The 13,405-nt window shown below is 39.8% G+C and overlaps 1 protein-coding gene and 1 long non-coding RNA gene across 2 annotated transcripts in view; one reads left to right on the top strand and one right to left on the bottom strand.

Annotated features, from left to right (window-relative positions):
• Positions 1-1,289: 1,289 nt before the first annotated feature.
• Positions 1,290-13,405, bottom strand: part of TRAFD1 (TRAF-type zinc finger domain containing 1) — a 12,883-nt gene continuing 767 nt past the window's right edge. Inside the window, exons 2-12 of the mRNA XM_085314513.1 lie at positions 12,678-12,742; positions 11,105-11,240; positions 10,977-11,030; positions 9,189-9,597; positions 7,429-7,695; positions 6,428-6,498; positions 6,015-6,230; positions 4,151-4,283; positions 3,536-3,848; positions 2,612-2,675; positions 1,290-2,220 (exon numbers count right to left, since the gene is read on the bottom strand). Coding sequence (XP_085170639.1) covers positions 2,176-2,220; positions 2,612-2,675; positions 3,536-3,848; positions 4,151-4,283; positions 6,015-6,230; positions 6,428-6,498; positions 7,429-7,695; positions 9,189-9,597; positions 10,977-11,030; positions 11,105-11,240; positions 12,678-12,721 — 1,752 coding nt within the window. The 5' untranslated portion in view covers positions 12,722-12,742 and the 3' untranslated portion in view covers positions 1,290-2,175. The remainder of the gene's footprint in view (positions 2,221-2,611; positions 2,676-3,535; positions 3,849-4,150; positions 4,284-6,014; positions 6,231-6,427; positions 6,499-7,428; positions 7,696-9,188; positions 9,598-10,976; positions 11,031-11,104; positions 11,241-12,677; positions 12,743-13,405) is intronic.
• LOC146590505 (uncharacterized) overlaps positions 12,909-13,405 on the top strand; it is a 3,698-nt gene continuing 3,201 nt past the window's right edge. The window contains exon 1 of the long non-coding RNA XR_014897007.1: positions 12,909-13,028. This is a non-coding gene — a long non-coding RNA (uncharacterized LOC146590505). The remainder of the gene's footprint in view (positions 13,029-13,405) is intronic.

Here is a 13,405-nt window from a genome sequence, read left to right as displayed (position 1 = left end):
CTTTTGGGGAGTCTTCTTTAAGTTACTAGGAAGGAAGTGCTGCAGTGGTTGGGCTGTAGCTCAAATGGCCTTTAATTAAAGCTTTTCTAATCATTGTTACTTCCTTGTGCTTTAAATGAATTTGACATTGTCTGTAATAGGCTTGTTTGTCAAAGCAAAGATTGATTTGTGATTTTTTTTTTTTAATATATTCATTCAGAATGTAAAATTATACTAAACAATGGAAAAATGCCGAAGTTGAATATTAGTTCTAGCTTGGTGTGTGTCCATCTTGGTACTACCGTACACAACATTAACCTGTCAAGTGCTCTTGGCCATACAGTGTACACCTGCATAAAGGAGATTCTTAACATCCCTTTAGATGTATTGTGTCCTTATTTGGGGCTGGAAATACAACGTTCTCCAGTTTTGAAGCTGCATTCATGCAGAGGATTAGCATTACTAGAAGTTAGTTGCAGGTTATCTGCTTTTAAATCCCACTTTTATGGGTTAATACACTGTAATTTGTTTGTATTTACTTGCAACAGAAATGTAAATATTTTGTACAAAAGGGAAAGYAAGTAAAATGGCTAATATTTCTCTTAAAGGAGAAAGTGCACTATTTCTCTTGCCTGAGAAATAATGCAGACTAAACCAAGTTGTCAGCTTAGTCTTTTTAGTTATTTTTCATACTAACAGGTTTTGAATGGAGGCATCCTGTTAACCTTCAYAGAAGAGATAGCTTAGGGTCCCTTGTCATCTTGCCATAGCAATCGTCCCCAGAACTGCCAGTGCAAGGTTGATTGCCACCTGTTTTTAATATCTTTATTCTGCTTTTCTTGTATTAATAAACGCTTACATTTGGTGGAAGCGTCCGTAAAATGTCTTTCTTTTAGAACCAAGATCACATTAGCAGTCACTARTTTCATTCCATTCTTGTGGCTTGTGTGACACTGCTGGCAGCAGTGACTTGGTATTTGGCAGGCAACAAGGCCTCTAATAAAAGCCTTGCCCAAGCTGCTGCTGGTCACCAGCTGCTCCAGGAGGTTAATGGTCATGGATAATGACCATGGGCATGGGCCTGTACCCTTCCCACTCCTGAACCTCCTCCTAAAGCACAGAGGATGTTAACACATAAAGCAGAGTTCAGTGGAGACCTACTGCAGGTAATAACAACGGAACATGAATTAGCAAAGAAAGATCGACTCTGTGGGACCGATCATTTGGCCCAGGGATAAGCTTGCCCTCAAAGAAAGKTTTCAGTCCATTCCACTATGTCATTTCACATGAGAGATTTCTACTTCACGCTGTTTCAGGACATCATTAGATAAATTTTATTACAAGGAGTTTAAAAAGCATGAACTAATACAGCATTAAAAAGCATTTCACAGAACAAAACCATGGGATTAGGGCTCCTCCACTGAGAATCATGATCCCACCTGTCTGTGCCCTGGGCACTTCTGGTAACAAGGACAGGCATGCAGCTGAAAGCAGAGACCCCCCCCTGCTCCCCACAAGGTCTGTATGGCTTTGCAGAGACCTGCAAGGTACAAAATGAAGCTTCAGGAGGCTCAGCTGCAAGGTGCCCAGCAATGCCACCTTATTACTCTCTCCAGCTACTTGCTGCTGTTGAGAATGTTTTGAGCCAAACCACCCAGGCTGTAATTTATAAGGATAACTGCTCTTGCAGAGTTGGATGTTCTCCGGTATGCCTGCCAGGGAGCCTTTCCCCCTAAGGGACTCCAACAAGCACACAAACTACACAATAAATAAGTTACCAGGACCAGCTCCTCCCCCAGAGCAGTCTTGGCTGATATAGCTTGCTGKTTTTGCATCATACGTTGTTGCTGTCTTCAGGATAACTWGCACATGAGCAGCAGGAAACAGACTTATGTCAAAGAAATTCTCTTGTACTGGCTGTCACAAAAAAAGTCACCATGGAACATGTGGTTCCCTAGGTAGAAGTATATTTGCTGAATTGGGATTTGCTAGTATAGATCACAGAAGTAAAAACCTGTAGGATACGCTCACAAATTAAAAATACATATAAAATGATCACTGCCTATAAAAATTTAAATTGATAGAAAGTCTTCAGTGACATGACAATATAGCGATTACTTGCGCTCAGATAAGTAAATACTGTAGTGCATAGTAAGAGTGCGTAGAGTGCTAAATACGTATTTCATAAATGGTAGCTCATTTGTCCTCTGGATAACCAGATTCGGGGCTCTGGGGTTTTGCCTAGAGGGAAGGGAAAAAGAAAAATGTTTTAAGAGTGCTTGATAAAAAGCAATTGATAAAAACCCCACTAAAGCAGAAAGGACTGTGATAGCTTATCATCCCAGCAAAACCAACACAAGAAGCAGCAGCGTTCTGCTCACCTAGGCGCCACTTAATAGTGACGACGAGGCAGGAAATATCCCCTCTTCTTAACCAGTCACAGAGGATAAGCAAAGCACGCAGTAAGCAAATCAACAGCACTTCAACGCTTTGCACGTTACGACATTTCCACGTTTATTCCAACCTTGGAAGGTCAGAACAGAAACCTGCCTGTTGAAGCACTCTGAAATGGAGCCACCTAGTCAGCATCAGAACACAACACCCGTCCCTTACTTCACACTGGATGCTTTACCTTTGCGTTCCTGTTCCTGAAGCTGACTGGAACATCCGACATCCTTCCTCCTTCATTTCCCCTGCTGTAGAAGAACATGGGAGCTTTCAGATCAAGAAAACCTGCAGAAACCTAGTGCTTTTACTGCTGAATAACCACAGTCCCTTTAATCCCAGGAGAGTTTGGAAGATCTAGAAGCCCTTCATTCTCCCCTTGGATCCTAACCCTGTTATCCCTGTTATTTTGGAGGCAGAAGAGCCAGATCCTCCGTTCGTTTTGCCTTTATGTACTTCAATAATGCATATGCACAGCAATAAAAAATAAAAATAAAATAAAATAATAAAAAAAACAGCCAATTCAGGCTACATGTAATGCAAGCTGGATTAAGCAGCAAAGAAAGTAGATGCTGAACTATATGAGCACCACACTTGTATTTCTGGATTTCATTTTAGGTTTAGGTGTGTTTGTTCTTTGAAGCTGTAAAGAAAAAGCTGTTCCAGCCTTAGTGAGGTCTCTGAAAAAGACAGAAAATGAGACAGCTGCGATGGGTGGATAAGCATGCATTATCCCACGTTTAGGTCTCCAAGTGATCTTACTGCCCACTCTATTTGCATTAAAAAACACAAAAGTCTTTGCTGTTTGAGAGTCAGATAGGCACCAGCCAAATTAAACTGAGTGAAGCCCTTCCAGCCACAGACAAATATCAGCAAATCTACATTTGCACTGCGGGGAAATCCAGCAGAGGACTGGAAGGGATTTGTCACTATTTCTGCTGTTGGGTTGTCATTATCCAAAGATCAGAATGCACCAAGCCCAAAACTGTCCCCCTGCTTTCGGCAGAGCAAAGCTTGTACAGTGCCATTACAGCACCTTATCCAGTAGGGCAGGCGCAGTGTGGCTGCTGGAAACCAAAGATAGCTGTCAGGACCTCACCACAAACCTTACCTTGATCGTGTTGGAGAAGTTCTTGAGAAACAGGATGTGAAAGCTTCTGAATTAAAGTTTTGAGTCGGTCGTGTACGTGGTGTTGTCCCACTTAGAGGTTCGATTGCACCTCTGTTCTTTGGTCTTCCCTCACCACCAGCTCCCTTTCTAGGCTTCCCTCTCAAATTCAGAGCATCACTTGCTCTTCCTGCACCAGAAGAGGTCAACGGCGCACTCCTGGCATTTGTCATGTTACTTAGTGGTCTGGTTCCTCGTGCAGGATAGCTGAGCCTCTGCTGCCTGAAGCCTTCTATACACCGAGGAGAAACATCTCCTGAAAGGAGAAGCGCACACATACTGGGAATAGCAAATGAGACACTAGAGACTATACAGATTACTATGCAAAACTAGACCTAATTTCCATTCCAGCAGCGTGAAATTTCATAACCAAGATCCTTAGTACATTGAGTTTCAGTGATTTAATCTTTCTCACATAAAAATAGAACAACGGTAGACAACTGAAGATGTTTACATTTTGGAGACAGAACAGAAGAACATCTATTCAGTTTGGAACATGAACAGCAATCCTGCAAATGTAAGGACAACAGTGTGCCTAAGTCTGCATTTTGCCCRCACCTTGATGCCTGATTCGTCTCCTAGCCAGCTCCGGCGAGTCTCTTCTCTCTGTGTTGTTTTGAGAAGACAGTGGCTGCTGGGATGGCAAGCTGTCTGCCAGGTTGGCTGTGGCTGGGCGCAAGTCACATTGATCCTAAAGCAAAAGATAAATTTGAGCATTTAGGTGACAGCTCATTCGGATTTACTCCTACGAAAACATTGCAAAGCGTCACCTTTCAAAAAGCTTACAGTTAGTAGCGATGTGTACTTAAGAAGAAGCAGATATTGGCTTGTTGACACCCACGTTTTCTCTTACAGATATAGTTTAAGAATAGCTACTAGCTATCACAGGACCTATGCAAAAATGGAACTGAAAGTGGCAGCCTGTCCTACGGAATAGGACACATCATTTGGGGCCTCACTGCAGCAAATCTAAGGCCATACTCTGTTATTCAGCCATCCGTCTCTCACTCCTAAAAGCGACCCTGCAAAGCCAAGCATGTAGCAAGCATCCAAAGGGCTGTTAGTGCAATTTTGATCGAGTTCCAGGTATTAACCTTGTATTGATGCTATTATGAACTGGAAAGGAAAAGATTCCTTACCTTTTTAGGGTACAAAGGGCACTACTTGGAACACAGAATGTTAAAAAGATGCCCTTTTGGTGGTTAGCAGACAGACTACATTGTAACAACTCAACTCCGGTCACTAACTCTTAGTAAATCCTGATCATTACACACAAAATTCACCAAAACTACTAAAAGCTTATGGATAAAATAGCTTTTAGATTCTATGTTTCCAAAAATCATTAGATTCCGGGAGAAGTGGGGGAAAGAGTCTTCCAACAGCCAACTGAAATGAAGGGGAATTTCTATCCACCTTCTATTACAAGTGCTACTATTTAGCAAAGGATAAGGTCTGACATTTTATCAGATTTTACTATCAATAAGGAGAATAAAGGGAGAGGGGAAAAAAAATGCACACACACCTTCATCCAAAAAAAGAAACCACCTTCATTATTTTATTAGCTAAGACTGTAAGAACCACCATCAACTCCCCAGTTCCTTCAGTCCTGACACAGAAAACGAGCAAGCTCAGCACTCACTTCTGTGACATTAGCCAATTTTAGAAGACTATTTCTTCTACCTGTACACCACTCCCCAAATCTGCTCCTTAGAGGGTGTACAGAAGTATTAAAGCACAAAGCACTTTAGTTCTTTCTGCTTTTTAAGAGTGTTGGACAAATGCCAGTTAATAACAACTTAAACAGTACCAAGACCTATTGCTCCCTCCATATTAGAAATAACAGACAGTGATCTACAGAAGAATCAGAATACTCTAACAGCTCTACAGTATGTACATAAACCCACCATTTCATAAACCCACCGCTTCTCTCTTAGGCATGGCTAGGCCTAGCTTCAGACATATTCAAGCTTTCGCCCTTTTCCCCTCCATCTCCAATGTTCTTCCAYCCCCTGCTTTGCAATCTATGTTATCCACTCTCTTTCTTGCCTACACCAATTTTAGCCTGTACTCTTTTCCTACCTCAGCTGCAATTCATACCTCCTGGTTTCTGTGTTTTCAACATAACTTTTATGTACAAGTCAACCACTTATATTATGCAATTTCAGTACCTTTTCTTTAGCTTTCATTTTAAGAGTTTTCAAAGTAATTGCTCTTTCTTTTTAGTAAGAGCCCCAGCATGCCACAACATTTTAGATGAGACTCAACAGCCTTTGTTTAGGAAGATCTGGTATAGAGGACAATTATGTGGATTCCTGGAACATGCAGCCCCAAAAGATCACAGGAATTGCTGTAGTTGGCCTACTTCTTGAACAACTAGATTTGATACAACAGATCAAGTTTGGTCCCAGAATCAGTTTAGTACCTGATGATGAAAGAGTACCTCCTCTTCTAATTGGATGCCACAAAATTCACATGGAATGATAATGTTTCCTTCTGCCTGGACAGCTTGGTGCCGGGATGAATGAAGAGATCTACTGCTTATGGACCCAAAATCAGGCAAATCATCATATTTTTGTGGATTTGGAGAAGATCTTCTTTTACTGAATGACGCAAAGGCACTTGCTGGATTACAGCCTGTCTGTTATGCAATTAACATGAAAAAAAATCAGCTATTCTGTTTAGCATAAATGGCCTTCTAAAAATCATGCTATGCAAAGAAAAACTGGCTACAGTTCTGACAGTATCACTGAGTGAACACTGTACCTTTTTTAAGTCATAGTAATAGAAAAATGCCTGTACTGCAAACCCCTAAATACAATACAAGAAGTACTAAACCTGATGAAGAATCAGATCTTCAGCAGGGTAGAGCTCCTCACAAAATTCACACGGCAACATGATCTCATTGCCTGCAAGGTAAGTAAAAGGTTATATCCTCTACTATAAAGGAGTTCGATGCAATCAGATCAAATGATCTTCTAAATTCCTAAACAACAGATTCCTGTTCTGTGCCGCAGGAAGCACTCAGAGCAAGCACTGAGGAAACAGTTACTCTAGCCCCACTTGGCCAATTCCATGCATGTAAATTCAGATCACTCAGAAWGAGAATAACCTTTTGGGGTCAAGTACATATTCATTGGTCTGGTACAAAAGCCTATTGCCACCACAGATAATCCTTCAGTACCTTCTTCTTTTTAAAATAACCTGGTACTTCAGGTCTTCCCTCAGATCCTCCCTTCCTATCATGTTTACTCAACAAAAAGAGCTGTCATCTACTCATTTGTTACTAATATCTCAACCCTGGCATGCACAGACTGTTTCATTTTGTTTCTTAAAAAAAAAAAAAGTCAGAATGACATCAAGTTAGAGATATTACTGTTTCAYGTTGAATGAAAGACACTTTTGAAACCCCAGGATACTAAGAACATCTTTTACTTTTTCCAAGTGTTTTTAAGTTGAAAAGAATTTTAAAGTATCAAGATCAGAGTTCACTATAGCTTTTATTCCTTCCTTCCCTACTGTCTTGCTTTTCTTTTTTTGAAGAGGTATTATTAATTTAAACACTARCATTGCTAAGTTTTCAGGGACCAGAAGATACAACTTAGAAAAGGAAAGAAAAATTCTAGAATATGTTATTCGTGCAGTGTCTAATCTCCTGTGTATTAATTATCTAAAAATGATTTAGAGGGAGTTGCAAAGAGTGCAAMTTTGGCATTTTTAAAATGCCAGAAAGAAATCTTTAACAATCTAATGCCCAAGAATGCAGTCCTTCCCCCTTCCCCTTGCCCCAAACTTTAAGGGAGGATTAAAAAAATAAAGTCAACAGTGTTTATACTTACTTTTTATGTGGTTTGAAGTGGTAAAAGACTCTAGAGAGTCACAAGAGATGCTTGACTTGTCCACTTCATTAAGATAGGCAGATGGCACATGCTCTTTGGTGTAATAGTTTTTCCAGAAATCACTGTGAATTTCAGCTGCGCTATTACTGCGAGGATTATTCTCATTTTGTAGGCTAAGGGCTAACATGTAGTCTAAATTGGCATTCTGCTCTTCGTAAAGTGAAGAATTAACATTTTTATTTCTCTCCAGCTCTTCTAGTTCATCCTCTTCAAAAGATAAATATCAAATTTTAGAGAACATTAACCATGTAACAAGCAGTTACCTTCTTAAACACATTRTATCAGTTACACTAAGAGGGTTTCACATGAGCAGCCTTTCAAAGCCTCAGAAGGACACCCCCTGCATCAAATTTTGGAGGAGGAAGGAAGGGTCATCCCATTTTTGTTGGTAGCAAAGAAAGAGAACTAGAGGAAAAGAGGAAAGTTGTTTCTCTTATGCCACAAGCTCACGTAAGGCTTGAACCTGAGAACATTTGAGCATTTTACCAGAAAACATAGCAGATTCTTGTAGCTTGACATTAAGACTGAACAGCTAGTTAAAACAGGCACTGAGAGCTTTCTGAAAGTTATATCAAGGAAGTTCTGTAACCTACATTGTGAACAAGGTCCAAATAAAATATTGTAGTCTAGTCCCTCCTTAGGAGGTTGAAAGATTTCAGTCCTGTTTCTTCAATGCATCAGGGGGAAAAAATTCCTTTTAACGATATAGTATCTGAGAACAGTGGGAGATATACATTTACAGAAGAAAACCCTGAAACACTTCCTCGTAGCAAGGCTGCAGTTAAAAAAGTAAGTTCCAAGAGAGGGCCCAAGCCTGAATTAATAATATCTAAAGAAAGGCTAAGCTTTTCCTTCATGCTGGCATATTTCAAATAGCTGCAGTATTTAATTTGTACTGATTATATGAGAATTTTAAATAATGCTTACCCATGGGTAAAAATCCTACTTATGAACACGCTTTTGAATTTAGTACTACTAGTCTACAAGTTATAGTTCTCTAGATTATTTAGCTTTATTAATAAACTCAGAAGTTATTTCTACAAGCAAGGCAGTCCTCTACAATGAAGACCATAATTTAGTATTCTGCAATGCTAAATCCCCTGAGCTGCTCAAAATATAAAGCAGAGCACACATTCAGCAGAGARCTCATGGAAAGGGTATGTCTTAAAGCATGACATGACCCTCTGCATGTTGAGGTAAGAGCTTAGAGGCTTAACTGGAAAGAGCAGAGGCATTTATAATCTCAGCTTATAAATCTATATGTTTGGCTTATAATATAAGGCTTATAAATAGGCTTCTATGGCAGAAACACTCAGCACTATATATGTGAACCCACATACAGATCTTACCTACCCTTTTACTTAACTGAAGCAAAGAAGAGTACAGCTGCTAAATAAAAATGGACAGAATTTGCAGTGAGCAAAAAACTCCAAACCATTTTTAAACTAGCTACTTGTAGTGATAATAGAACAGGCAGTGAGTGTACTAGTCTTTAACATCAGCAGGTATCTCAGCAATTCTCTTTTTAACTAGCCAATGTATTTGCAGTTCTATTCAACAGAAGAAAAACGTCCCACTCACATTGCCTCCGCAATTTTCATTATTCAGCATTTTCACATAAAGTAGTCACAAAACCTTAAACTTGGATCACTGTCAAATGTCAATTTAGAAGCAAACTATTACCCTTACCTACACCTTACCTTGATTCTGATTTCTTTGTATTGCTGAAACATTTCTTCTACTAATGTCCTTAAGTGTTTTGTCTCCTACACAGCTGCTGTAAAGCCGATTTTCTAGCACCCTTGGCGTTCTCCACAAAGGCCCAGTATAGTTATCTGATCTTAGCTGGTTTTTAATGTCTCGAAGGGAATGCAAATCTGCATCCTCATGCTCAAAGCGAGCCACTGTTTTGCTTACTCTTGCTTGTTTCACCTCTTTCCCACAGACTCGAGGATGCTCTTTCAGGTCTTTTACCATTATGTTAAGACCACACCCACTGCATGTCTCAGTTCTAGTTCCACAATAACTTTCATGATCACGAAGCTTATTGAATGTAAGCTGTATGTCACAGTGTTGACAGACTGCAAGACGTAAAGGGCATGCTGATGCCTAAAAGAAAGAAAGAAAAAAAAATGGATTATCCTTCACATGCAAAGGTGAGGGGGAAAGGTTCTCAGTTTGCTCAAGAGTTGAACAGTCTATTGTTTCTCTAGCCAGATACAAAGTTACATCAAAGAATAGCCTGAAATAAGATACTATGCAAGAAATACAAGAACATGTTGTATAGCCTGTGTAATCATAAACATGCCTGTTGAGGTACTCTGACTATTCAGAACATTCTGTGTTGAATAACCACGGCCAGGAAAAACATGATAAAAAAAAAAAAAGAATAATATATACAAAAATAATACAGGAAAGAAAAAAAAGGAAAAGATTTTCAAAACTTTTTTTTTAAGCTGCAATATTTGAACAGCAGATTTGCATAGAGTTTTTTTTTTAATTAGATTTTAGATATTGGTCTTGAGATTCAATGCTAATTATCTTTCATGGAAAGTAGTAMTAGAAAGAGAAAAAAACTCAGTGTGTGCTAAATTAGAGAGCAGATTTACAGTGCATTTACTACTCACCAATAATTGCTTGCATACATTCTTTACATTAAATGCCAGGTAAGTTATCATTAAAAAGAAGTTAATTTTATAAAACTTTAAGCATATGTTTGCTTAAAGGTATCTGAAATATATGTTAAAATAGAAGACGATGCAGTAAGAGATCATCATTTGCTTTATAAACAAAAATAAAAGAAAGGCTCTACACACAAACTCGCAGAATAAACCACTTGAGGTGTTTTGCACTGGACATTTTCTCCAAGAAAGCATTTTTTCCTCACCAATAAGCAGACTTGCATGGCAAATCTTTCAGAGCTACCTTTAAATGAGCCCACTGGAAGATAAAATACTGAAGCTTATAAAAAGGTAACCGCATAGAACTGGATTCAGTAACTCAGAAAAATCCCACTGTGTCCTATCTTAGTTTATTTTAAAAGCTTGTTCAGACATGATAAAACTCATACAATGACCACAGTGAAGACAAAAAAAACGTGTAAAGTTAAGGGAATGAAAAAATCCCATCAAGTTAATCACATTCCGTACTTCTGAAGTAACATACCATTTTTCCATCATAATCACTAATAAACACAAAACTACCCATCATCACAGATACCTTCTTTGATACAGAGGGTTGAGCAACTTCTGTGAAAGTTGCCCAACTTAATGAAAAGTGGGGAAAGCTGTGAAAAATGGTGAAAACACCATTTTAAGGCAGTTTCCAACCAGATTTTTTCAGAGCTTAGAAAGTATGGTTAAATATGGCAAAGACATGCATAAATCACATGCTGGTATCCAGGTCTTGGCTGACAGAAAGGCTCCAGAATTAGAGATTGAAAATACTTCAAATACCTTCAAGGGTCTACAAACACAAAGTCCACCAACCTCATGATCCTCCAAGAGACTTTTTTCTATCTTCATACTACACTTACAGGTAACCTACAATAAACACATATCATTAGTTTTATTTCCATAAAACCCATCAATTTTTATAGGCAAAATTTGCTCATTACCTGCACATGTTCAGATTCAATATGTTTTTTCATTTCAGTCTTTGGGATTGATTCACTGCAGTAGCAACATACTCCAATGTTTCTGCTACAGTGGATTTCATGGATGGTGAAATTGGCAACCGGAATATCCTTTTTGCTAAGAGAGATACATAGAATTACTTTTCAGAAAATATGCTGACAACAACTTTGAGCAGTTTTTCAATGAAAACCCTAAGAAAGTTTTCTAAGAATTCATAGTTTAGAGAAACGAGTAATTAAAGATAAATGTAAGCCCAACCAGGTCTCAGTGTTCAATATAGTCAGCAAATGAATGTATACAGCATGCAGAGGTCATAATTTTCACATTGCATTAAGATAAAAATCAASGTGGATTAATTTCCTTATCCAAAAGAGAAGTTTTGTAGTATATACAAATTATCACCAAATCCAAGTTAATAGACTAATTGAAAAGATAAAGGCTTCTTCTCAGAAAGAATGGAACTAGGAGAGAAGACCCAGTAGTGCTCTGCTTGGGAAAAACAACAAACAGCAGATGCTGTTACTCCAGACCTGCTAACTGAATGATAACAGCAACCATATTACTCTGCAAGTACCTGCAAGATTACCCAAGATCCCTAACTCACTTRATTTCAAGGATAGGTAGTTTCCTATCTTCAGAAGGATGCAAAACTTGCAAACAAACAAACAAAAAAAAAAGTCCATTTGAAAAAGAACAAGTGGAACTAAAGCAGTGGGAGCTTAGCCCTATTTCCATCTCAAGCAGGCAGCATTATTTTTAGATGAAAGTATCAGCATCCCTTCCTTCCCAAGAAATCACCCTTCAAAATACCAAAATTAACTTTATAACTTATTACTAACTGCCCTTCTCTGCCACAAAGGAAAACCACTACAGCGGTTCAGTTTTATCCCTGGCCAGGCCCCAACAAAGGCAACAAAGTCCAGCAGCACTGTCTAAACAACACATACTCACTTCTTTGGAACAAACTAGGCTGATGTTGCAAGAAACTATTTAGATTCCAGTGTTTCTCTTTGAAAATATAGCAGCTTCTTTAGTTGCTTGTATCTAAAAATGGGACTTCTGAGATTAGATCATTATCAATAAATGTATTACCAACACTGCAGCTTCCAAAGAAAGATATTTGTTATTAAAGAGAAACAACYGCCACATCTATATGTACCTGCTGACTCTATTTTTACATCTCTGCTTCTAAGCCCTACATCTGCTAAAGTAAAACTCAGAATCAAGTACTCTGTCCTCACCTCACTGGAGAAAAAAATCAATTCTTCATTTTTATTTACTTTGATTTCTCTCTAGCCACCTCTAAGTCAGAAACTTGAGTAATTTATTTGGAAAAGTGGCTTTATAAGATGCTAATACTCAAAAACACGAAAACAAAGCTCAAAAGTTCCAAAAAATAAAGTATTTACATAATTAACTTGCATTTTCTAGTATTTCATAGCATTCGAAAGGAACATATATTGCTTACTCATTTGACCTCTGAGCTTATCTGTCAAAAGCACAGCAAGCAACATGCAGCTTCACTTCCGCCAAGAATTCAGTTTCATTTCTTACCAGTTGCCACACAGCTGGGTTTCTGGCTCTGTAACCGCAGCCATAGCCGATTTAATGTCCGAGAACTGGAAGACAGTACAATGAAACATTTACAGTTTCAAATCTGTTCACAGGATAATTGCAAGACTAAGCTTGCTACCACTGGGTCTTTCGCAGTGATGCAGTAACACCTCCAGTAAGTGGTACGCTCCATTTTCAGCAACTAGCCTGAAAGATTCCCCTGTTAGTCAGCAAGTCATTTTAGTTCTGGTTTCCTCGGCTTTGCAGAGCCCTGGGAATCCCAGCCAGCTGAGCAGCAGCTCTCCTGCAAGGACTGCTCCCCTCGGGGCAGGGGCACTGAGGCGCACACAGGTGACACAAGCTCCCACCACACCTGCGGCCTTGCAGACCACCGGGGCAGCCCCCGGGGTGGGGGTGGGGGGGGGAAAGGGGAGGACATGGCCGGATCCTAATACCTGGGGAGGGCTGGGGCACCCCTTTCCCCTCAAAGACGGTGGTGGGCTGGGAGCACTCGCACCTCATCATGGCGGGGGGGGAAAGACTCCCCCTTACCCTCAAAGATGGGGGTCTGGGGACTGCTGCACCTCACTGAGGTGGGGAGTCACCCTCTTCCCCTCAGCCCCGGGGGGCAGGGGTGGCTGGGGGCACCTCCTTCCCCTCAACCATGGTGAGAGGTCCTGGGGGGACACCTCCTTCCCCTCAGCCGTTGGGGAGGGGGGAAGGTCCGG

The sequence above is a fragment of the Rhea americana genome, unplaced genomic scaffold, assembly GCF_003343005.1.
Source record: "Rhea americana isolate MKP2758 unplaced genomic scaffold, rheAme1 scaffold_405, whole genome shotgun sequence".
Classification (NCBI taxonomy): domain Eukaryota; kingdom Metazoa; phylum Chordata; class Aves; order Rheiformes; family Rheidae; genus Rhea; species Rhea americana.
The sequence above is the reverse complement of the archived record's forward strand: the minus strand, read 5'-3'. Positions and strand labels throughout refer to the sequence as shown.